Here is a 9,318-nt window from a genome sequence, read left to right on the forward strand (position 1 = left end):
GAAGGCGGCAACAGAGTGGCAGAGGCCATGACTGTGAGTGATGACCTCAGTGTCTGTCATCTCTGCCAGGGGCCACTGCTTCCTGCCTGAAGGGGACTGACGGATCCTAGAGAGGCAGCTCTCTTTACCCCCTCCCCTGGCAGGACTCGCCTTTCGGGGTCCAGAGTCTGGCCTGCCCTCGAATGAATGTGAATTTCTGAAGAAAGAGCTGTGGGAATAACCCTGGCCAACGCCAGCCCACCTGCAAGGGCATGGCCAAGGCGAGTCCACAGCGCCACTCCTGTGCCCTTGTAAACAGGTCACACCCAGGATTTCTTCACAGCTCCAGACTCTAAACTCAGGCCCTCTCCACCCGAAGCTCTGGCGTCAGATTTCCCAGGCACAGGCCCTGGCTTCACTGCTAGCTGTGAGTGACCTTGAGCAAGTTCTGTGAACTTCACTTTCCTTATTGGAGAAATGAGGATAACAACAGTCCCTGTTGCATAAATGAAACAATGCATAAAACACAGCAGTTGGCACAGTGTCTAGCACATAGTAAGTGTCTGATACCTGTTAGCCATTATTAATCATCCTATTAGAATCATAATCGTTATGTTGACAGAAGCTTCAGGGTAGGCCACTTTGCCGGTCTCCTGTTTCTGAGGTTCACAAAGAAGCGTTATTTTCCTCTGGCTCTAGGTTTTGGGCTTCCCACTAACAGGAACCTCCACAGGGGGGCTATGGGAGCCGGGGCACCAGGGGGTCCCCTGCTGTCCACCATTGTGCCTGCCCGAGAGCGGGCACCAGGCCTTGCCCATCTAGTCCTGGCCCAGGGCCTCTGCTGTCTGCCCTCACCCAGGACTGTCCTACATATACAGCCACACATCTGTGGGGGTGAGTACTCCCCAAGGACACATCTGCACCCTCGGGTGACACAGGACAGCAGCAGCTGCTGCAGCTGCTGCAGCTACTTCCCTTTGCTCCCCACCCCACCCCCGCCACCTCATTAATTCTCTGGTCATGCTCCAATCTCCAGGAGAGACTGGCAGCAACCCCAAGTCTCAGTCCCAGAAGTAGCAGACAACAGCACCTCCCTGCTCCTGGCTGCTGCCCTTGGCCACCCCGCAGCTCTGAGCAGCCTTTTCCCTGTCACTCAGGCTCCCACCAGCAGAGAGATTAGCATGCAGACAGAGGCAGGAAAGGCGGCAGGGCAAACACCTCCTGCCTTCTCCGGGAGCAGAGCTTCATTCAGAAAGCAGAGCCAGTTGGGGGGTGGTATCCCGGCCAAGACCCCCACTGGAGCTTGGGCCAGGGTTCCAGACACAGAGAGGCAATGGGGGTCCTCTCTAGTACAGGCTTATGGGGTGCTCTTCCCCACCCCAGCAGTTTCACCCTCTGCCATCCTCTAATTTGTTTCACAACTGCCAGTCACCCCTCTATATGTATGTGGAGAAACAGGGCCGGAGGAACCCCAGGGTGAGGAAACCTAGCTGCTCTGAAACCACCGTGAGTTTCCAGTCCACACATAATCAGGCTAGCCTACATATATGGGACACTTACTAAGCGTGCAGAGCACTTTACACACATTATCTAATCCACCCTTCCAACAACTCTAAGAACTAGGCACTGCCATGATCTCCAACCTATCGCTGAGGAAACAGGCACAGAGATGTTCAGAAACACGCCCAAGGCCACAGAGGTGGGAAGGGGTGGTGGAGTCAAGAGTCAAGGCCAAGTGCTCTGACCCTGGCCTCCTTGCCCTTCAATTCTGAATTGTCATTTCACAGTAGCCAGCGGCCCAGGGCCAGGAATGACCCTGCCCTTTGCCCGGGTCCCGTCTCTCTGGTTGCCGCAACCCTCTCTCTACCAAGCCCCAAACACTCCTGCTCCCACTTCCAAGCACCAACTCTTGGCAAGGAAATGGAGGGGAAAAGACTCAGCCTCTGCGGGGACAGCATCACCGTCAGGGTTTCAGCGAGTCCCCCACTTAAGGGCTCACCTTCACCACGGGCTTCGTGCCAACCCCCGTGATGGGAGCAAGTGGGCCGAGAAAGGGGTGCCTGGGTCCCGGGAGCCTCCGTGCAGGAGTTCTAAGCTGAGGGAGCCGACGCTGCAGCACAAGCTGCAAATGTGCAGATTGCACGGAGAGCCCAGGGGTGGGAGAGGCCCCGGGAATAAGAGGCTCGCGTGGGCCGGGTGTGCGGGGAAGGTGTAAACACAATCTGCTCCCACCAAAGCCAGCCTGCTCCTGGGGGAGAGAGCCCCTCCCTCCCAGCCCACATGGCTCCCCAGCTGCCAGAGCCCAGGCAGTCTCCAAGCCCGGCTGCCACATCCCCCCATCCCTGCAGCCCCCTCTCTCTTTCTCCTGCCCTTCATCTGGAACAGATCCCTGGAGGAGCCACCGTCCTCTGCACAGGTCCTTAGAACAGTGCCGCAAAGGGGTGCCACCTTGTGGAAGTGTGTTTGGCCAGAAGCCAGCTCCGTGACCTTGGCCTGACAATCCCTCAGACGAATGGGAAGGGATGGGCAACTTGGGAAAGGATGAGGTGACAGGAACAGGAACGTGGCAAATAGATCAGAGAACGAATGCAAAGACAGGCTCGGGGAACACAGACTGGGTCCCGGGAACAGTGCCCTCTGGCCCTCAGCCTGACAGTCCTGTCACCAGGGAGCCTGATGCCTCCCAGGGGAAAGACAGGCTGACAGGAGCTGAGACAGGTGGTCACGGCCTCATGGCCTGGGTCAGGTGGGCGCTCTGGCTTTGATGGGCTCCTTCCCCTAGTGTGACCTTCCCCGGCCTCCTTCCTGCCCTACTTTCAGAGGCTCCCACAGAACCGCCTTTGCACCCACCCCTGCCAGGTTTCCGGCAGTGCCAGCGGCCCCTCCCCCCGCGGGATGTGCCACCCCCCCCCCCGTGGCTTCCGAGTGGCTTCCCTCTCATCTGCTGCATCTCTCACCCTTTTCCTTCCTTCCCTTCAGATGTGGAGCGGCCGCTGAGGTGCTGCTGTCTAGAGAACTCCTCCGTCTCCTACTGCCTGAAAGTCAAAGGCAGGGGCCAGCCAGACAGAGACATTGCCTCTGGGCCGGCAGAGAGGACAGGCTGGGGAGAAGAGATGCCTGCGTGCGGGAGGCGTGGGGGGCTTTTGAAGATTAATGGCCGTGAGACATCGGGAGCAGCCGCCTGCAGGGTCTGCGCCTGGATCTCCGGAGCAGAAGCGGAAATCTGCTTTTATCTCTGCTCAGGATCAGGCCGGATTGTAAAGAGAGAGAAATGGCAGAGCATCTGGGGGCAATGGAGGCAGCCACCATGACTGAGCAGTCAGCAAATTGACAAAAACAAGTGTCATGCTTTTTCCCTTCCCACATGCTACTGCCCGCTCGGAACACGCACTCACACACGTTCGGAGGACAAGCTGTCGATTGCTGCCATCCAGCTGCAGGCAGACATGTCACAGAGCCAACTGGCATCTCTTATTGATAATTTCAGCAGAGCAGCCAGTGACAGGATGAGCTCTGGGTACGAGGGAAAGGTAGATGCCACAGGAAGGGAGCGCCACCACGGCAAACCGACACCAGCACCGTCCTGGACCACAAACCCAGGGCTAACAGAATAGCTCCTGGGCTGACAGACAGGCCAGGCCAGCAAAACCCCTCCCCCAGCAGGCAAGCTGCTAACTATGTGAGGTTCCAGGGAGGCCTCTTGCCAGGGTGGGGGGGGGGAGGTGTGGTCTCCACAGCCGCCACGAGAGCCTGGGAGCCCCGCTGACTATCTAGATGGCACGGGGCAAATTGTTTAACCTCTCTATGTGTTGCCTCATTTACAAAATGTGGATAATAATATTACCCCTCTCCGTGGGTGACTGTGAGTATTAAATCAGAGATGAATGGAAGCCCGTGGCTGGTAAGCATGAGCTATCAGCTGTCCCTTGGTTCTGACATCTCCTTACTCGTTGCTTATTCCCACCTCTTGCCTGGGCTGGTGGCTGCCCCAGAACTGACCTGGCAGACCCCAGCAAGTCCCTGACCCTGGGCTCTCTCAGCTCGGCAGTGCCTCCAAGGAGGCTCAGGAACTCAGAGGAAGAGAGCCAGTCTGAGAGCAACAAAACCTCTGCTCTTGGTGCCAGCCCCAGCAAGGCCTGCTCAGGACCCCCACACCGAGGGCCTCTGGGGAGGGGAAGACCAGCAGGTCCGGGAGCTGAAAGGGAGGCATCTACCTTCTCTATTGCTGCTTTTTCCCATTCTCCCTCTCACTGCTGCTTCGGCTCCCACAGCATCCTCCTGGGGTAGGAGACGAGCCAGGACCTGAGCTGAAACAGAAAACCAGAACAGATCAGCACTTTCCCTCACGCCCAGAGCCGAGAAGTGGATTTCAGAGTGCACATTCCAGAGTACTGCCTCTCTGAGAAGTGCAACCACCGCCTCATCCCCGAGCCTAGAAAGTGTGGTCAAGAACCTACTTGTTCTCTTCAAACTAACCCTCACCCTGTAACCTACAACAGAACAGGCTCAAGATAGGGGCTTTGCCTGAGCCCACGGGTTCGAGACCCGCCTGGGCAGCGAGACCTCATCTCTACAATAAATCAAAAAATCAGCTGGGCGTGGTAGCACACGCCTGTAATGCCGGCTACTCGGAAGGCTGAGGCGGAAGGATCGCCGGAGCCCACCGGGTCGAGGCTGCGGTGGCCGGGAGCGGCCACTGCACTCCAGTCTGGGTGACAGAGTGAGACTCCGACTCAAAAAAAAAAAAAAAAAAGATAGGGTCTGAAGGAGTAAGTCCACTCGCTTTCTCTCAACCTCCTCAGAGACTGCAAGAGCTGGAGTCTGCCTGCTGTGCTCCCACCTTCCTTCCTGGTCCCCAGCCCTGCCCTCTGCCCACCCCAGCTCCCCGCTCTGCCCTACTTGCCTGGGCCAATGGATCCCAGTCTCTGGGCCTGAGCCCCACCTGCAGAGGTGAGGGTTTACTTCAGAGGCTCTTTCCCCCTAAACAGAGGAAAGCCTTGGAGTCAGGATCGAAGGGCATGACCTTCCATGTTTCTGGCTCTCCTCTTCCTCCTACCCCCATACCCACCAATTCACCTCAGTACTGAGCTAAGCTAAGCACCTTTCTTAGGAGCACCTAAGAAACCAGTTGGAATTTAGGACAGTGTCACTGGAGAACAGAAATTTCACCCCTACTGCCAGTCCTTTGTGGCGGCCACCATCTGCAGGTGGTTCCTCGATGTCAGACCGATTTTTCCAGTTAACTGGGTCCCAAGGAGTTAATAGGCAACTGCTTCCTTCTGGCTAAGTCACACCAGGCCAGGCCTGACCAGATGGTCCTCAGATTTGGCCTTTCCTCTCCTGCCAGGAGGTCCAGGCGCATTTCATGTGGAAGAGACACTGCCTGGAAGTCAGGGGCCTGATGGGTCCACATTGGCCACGCATAAGATGGATGGTCTTTTTTTTTTTTTTGAGTTGGAGTCTCACTGTCGCCCAGACTGGAGTGCAGTGGCCGCTCCCGGCCACCGCAGCCTCGACCTGCTGGGCTCCGGCGATCCTTCCGCCTCAGCCTTCCCAGTAGCCAGAATTACAGGCATGCGCTACCACGCCCGGCTGATTTTTTGATTTATTGTAGAGATGAGGTCTCACCTGCCCAGGCAGGTCTCGAACCCGCGGACTCAGGCAATCCACTCACTTCAGCCTCCCAAAGGCGCGGGATGACAGGCTAAGCCACCGACCCCGGCTAGAGATGGATGGTCTTGAGCAAGTCATTTAAATCTCCCTGTCCCTCAGTTTCCTCAGCCATTAACAAGAGATAAAAAACACATGTGCTGTCAACCCTCTGGGGTTACTGAGGCTTCCAAGTGAGTTAACGTATGAAAGACCTTTGGGGAAGAATAAAGCATTGATCAAGTATAAAATATCAAGAGGGCTGGGCTCTGGCTCATGCTTGCAATCCCAGCACTTTGGGAGGCCAAGGCAGGAGAATTGCTTGAGCCCAGAGTTCAAGACCAGCCTGGGCAGCATAGCAAGACCCTGTCTCCACAAAAAAATACAAAGAAACAAGAGAATAGTTCGCATTTCTTTCTTTTTTTTTTTTTGAGTTGGAATCTCACTCTGTGGCCCATGCTGGAGTGCAGCAGCACGCTCATGGCCACCACAGCCTCAACATTCTGGGTTCAGGCAATCCTTCCAGTGCAGCCTACCAAGTAACTGGAACTACAGGCGTGCGTCACCACGTCCAGCTAATTTTTTTTAAAAGTGTATTTATGTAAAGATGAGCTCTTGCCATGTTGCCCAGGTTGGTCTCGAACCCCTGGGCTCAGGCAATCCTCTCCCCTCAGCCTCCCAAAGTGCTAGAATTAAAGACATGAACCACCACTAACAGCATTTCTTGAGCAGTTACTCTGTGCCCTCACAAAAACCTCAAAACCACTCTGTTACTAGCCCTACCTTATGTATAAAGTTATTACATAGTTTTCCCCAAGTCTCTCACTAAGGAGGAACAGGATTTAAATTACGGCTGCCCAACTCCAGACCGGAACTCAATAGTGAAGCCCAGCTAGCACTTGAGGGCCTCCAATGGGGGAAGCCCAGGGATGGTCATTTTATGCACGTCAGCCCTTTTAATTAGTAATATGAATCAGGCACTCTTATGACCGCAGCTATACCATCCAGTCAAGGAAGGGGGTCACAGAAGTGCCTCTGTCAGTCTGTGCCTGGGGCTTCCCAATGGGCCTTGACAATCAGGACTAAGATGACAGGAGACACAGAGAACTCAAGTTCTTTCAGTTGTCAGTCCCCACATATCTAAGGGACACTTTGCACGCAGGTCCCCACTCAGACAGAGGCACGGAGCATCACAGGTACGCATGCTACTGTTTCTGCCACCTGAATATACCCTGTGTGTAGACACTCTCCTGCCTGTGGACCCTGGAGTCCCAGGATGTCACAGGATCTTTTTTGCTTTTTGTTTCACTAGGAGCAAGAGAGAGACTCTTCAGATAGGTTTCCCATGCGAGGTGGGCCAGAAGGTACAGAAAGAACATCTCACATGGAGGTACCTCATACATATGTTGACTGTTTCCAGTGTTTCGTTGGGCATAGAAGCCCCTATCACAGAATGACACTGGTCACCCAGGGAAGGAAAAGTCTGGAAGTTCCCACGACTTCACCCCCTAAAGGCCACATGGCTTCAGCCCAGGGAAGAGTTAACTTTCTGGCCATTGGAGACAGCGTCCTGCCCGCAAGGGCTGCCCAGCCAATGGTGCTCGGTGCTGATGATGTCATGCTCCTCCTGCGCCTTCTATTGGGGACTGGACGGCGAATCCTGCTGGAGGTTCGGCACTGGAGGCGCTAGGCGGGGCGGGGGCAGGGGAGGAGGAGGGGGAAGGGCAGGGCCAGGAAAGGCAAGCAGAGCCGGCAGAGCTGCTTCTGTTCATCCCTCTCTCCACTCCCCTGCACCTTCCCACCGGAGGTACCCCCGGAGACCGCACATTCCCAGCTGGAGAAGACACACCCAGCCTAGCTACCAGGCACACAGGGAGCAGAGTGCCCAGGACCAGGGCCAGGAGACAGTGCACGCGCACACACACGCACGCACGCACCCCCAGGTGGGCACAGAGACAGCTCCTAGAGCAGCACCCTCCCTCTCCAGCCCACACTCTCTTCTGCCTTACCTGCCTGAGGACTGGAGCTCTGTGTCCAAGTTGCTGCACATAACTGCCCCATCCACTCCTCTGGGCTCTCTGGGGGAGGCGAGAGCAGGCAGAGGCGCCATGAGCCGTGCCCAGCCCCTCCTGCCCCTCCACGAGACCTAGCCACACTGGCGACGGGACGGAGGCTGCAACCTAGTGCCGTGGAAGCTCTCGGTTCCCCCTAACCTGAGAACGAGCTTCTCAGGGGTTCTCCCAAAATCCCTCCCAGCACCTCTGGAGGTCCAGGAAGCCCCCACCCACCTTCAGTGTGGCGGCAGCCTGACCCAGGGGTTCCCCACCCTCACCCCCAGCCATAACCCAGTCGGTTTCTCACGGTTGGACTCGGTTGGCAAATCGGCGGCGCAAGAGCAGGGCCAAAGTGCTGAGCAGGAAGAGGGTGGTGCACATGGCGCAGCTGCCCCATCCCCTCCCAGACCAGGTCTGCGGAAGGCGAGCACAGCCAAGGGGCCAAAATGGCCCCAGCCAGCTCTCACGAGCCACTGCCGTCTGTCCTGAGGTCCCTTCTGGGGATGGATTAGGAGGCTCAAGCTGATTAGTGGGGTCAGCAGCCCCGACCTTGTGAGTACTGATTAAGCTCTCTGGGCCGAGGTGCTCCCCGCCGGTGGCAGGGTGAAGGCGTGCGCTGTGGCACTGAGCATGTACCCAGAACGTCCATTTAATAAGACTGGGCCTTCCTAACAGTATAGAGAAATGTGCTGTCAAGTTAGTTAAATGACTGCAGTCGGGTGACTTAGGAGTTACCAAGGCACCCACAGAGCGCTTGGGGACTTGCAAGCGTCAGGAAAAGTTCAAAGAGAAGCTGGGGACATCTGAATGTGCAGAGGGCAAGGAAGGACGAGCCCTCAGACAGAAAACTGCCAGGCTCCTGACATGAAAGCATCTTCTGGAAGGTGAGTGGCAGTTGAGCAAAGATGTCACGGCCGAGGCATCAGGAGAAGAGGAAGAATGGGGAAGAATATTAGATGATGGAGCCAGAAAGACAAGGGAGACCAGAAGGAAAAGGCCGGCAGCTTCACCCTCTGGACAACCCTCTCCTGACTCTTCTGATTGCATGCCCTCTTCAGTAAAAGGCAGAGTTCAAGTGTGCACTCACAAAATAGACACATACATCCACCCACACACTGTATACTAGACTACTGTACAAAAGCATTCTTATACCCGAAGGCATACACACAATTTGTAAAGCAACAGAGACAAGATTTCTCCCACTTTCCACATCCCAGGAACCTCTCAGCAACCACTTGGGAGGCCACCACACCAGCGGAGGGAACCGTCAGGGGAGTCGGTGTGTGTGGCGCTTTAAGCCAGCGATGGCCATGTTGGGACTCAGTCTGGGAGTGATGTGAGCCCCCCAAGAACCCCAGAAGACATTCGATTTTCCTCCTTTCAGCAAGGTGGCTTCGACGTCCCATCAGGCACCTGAACCCTGAGCTCCAGGAAGGGTCCCTGCTGGGGTTGGTTCTTACGGGTTGCCTTGACTCTCTACCTTAAAGTCGGATTTCAAAAGTGAATACATGAACCAAAGCTGAAGAGAAGAGTCAGCCCTTGTTAACGCTGGGACAGTGGGACGCCAAGTCTTGAGCAGGACCGGGGACACCAGAAAGCCTGAGGGAGAAGCAGACACAGGCCACATGACATGTTT

General features: G+C 56.0%; 1 protein-coding gene across 1 annotated transcript; it reads right to left on the bottom strand.

Moving 5' to 3' along the window:
* Window positions 1-3,929: 3,929 nt before the first annotated feature.
* On the bottom strand, window positions 3,930-8,107 carry PRCD (photoreceptor disc component). The gene is made up of 4 exons (XM_008049724.1): window positions 7,990-8,107; window positions 7,638-7,706; window positions 4,883-4,959; window positions 3,930-4,286 (listed from the first exon to the last, which is right to left on the bottom strand). The coding sequence occupies exons 1-3, from the start codon at window positions 8,061-8,063 to the stop codon at window positions 4,938-4,940; spliced, it is 165 nt and encodes a 54-aa protein (XP_008047915.1). The 5' UTR covers window positions 8,064-8,107; the 3' UTR covers window positions 3,930-4,286; window positions 4,883-4,937.
* Between the last annotated feature and the right edge of the window lie 1,211 nt (window positions 8,108-9,318).

This window comes from Carlito syrichta, unplaced genomic scaffold (assembly GCF_000164805.1).
Source record: "Carlito syrichta isolate Samal-C Ts95f unplaced genomic scaffold, Tarsius_syrichta-2.0.1 Scaffold136176, whole genome shotgun sequence".
Taxonomy (NCBI): Eukaryota; Metazoa; Chordata; class Mammalia; order Primates; family Tarsiidae; genus Carlito; species Carlito syrichta.

Excerpts from the sequence above, each read along its gene's own strand:
- PRCD (XM_008049724.1), bottom strand. The coding sequence starts at position 8,063 with ATGTGCACCACCCTCTTCCTGCTCAGCACTTTGGCCCTGCTCTTGCGC. Across the intron at positions 7,707-7,989 it reads TTTGCCAACCGAGTCCAACC|AGAGCCCAGAGGAGTGGATG; the intron begins GTGAGAAACCGA and ends CGCCTCCCCCAG. Across the intron at positions 4,960-7,637 it reads GAGCTCCAGTCCTCAGGCAG|GGGGAAAGAGCCTCTGAAGT; the intron begins GTAAGGCAGAAG and ends TCCTCTGTTTAG.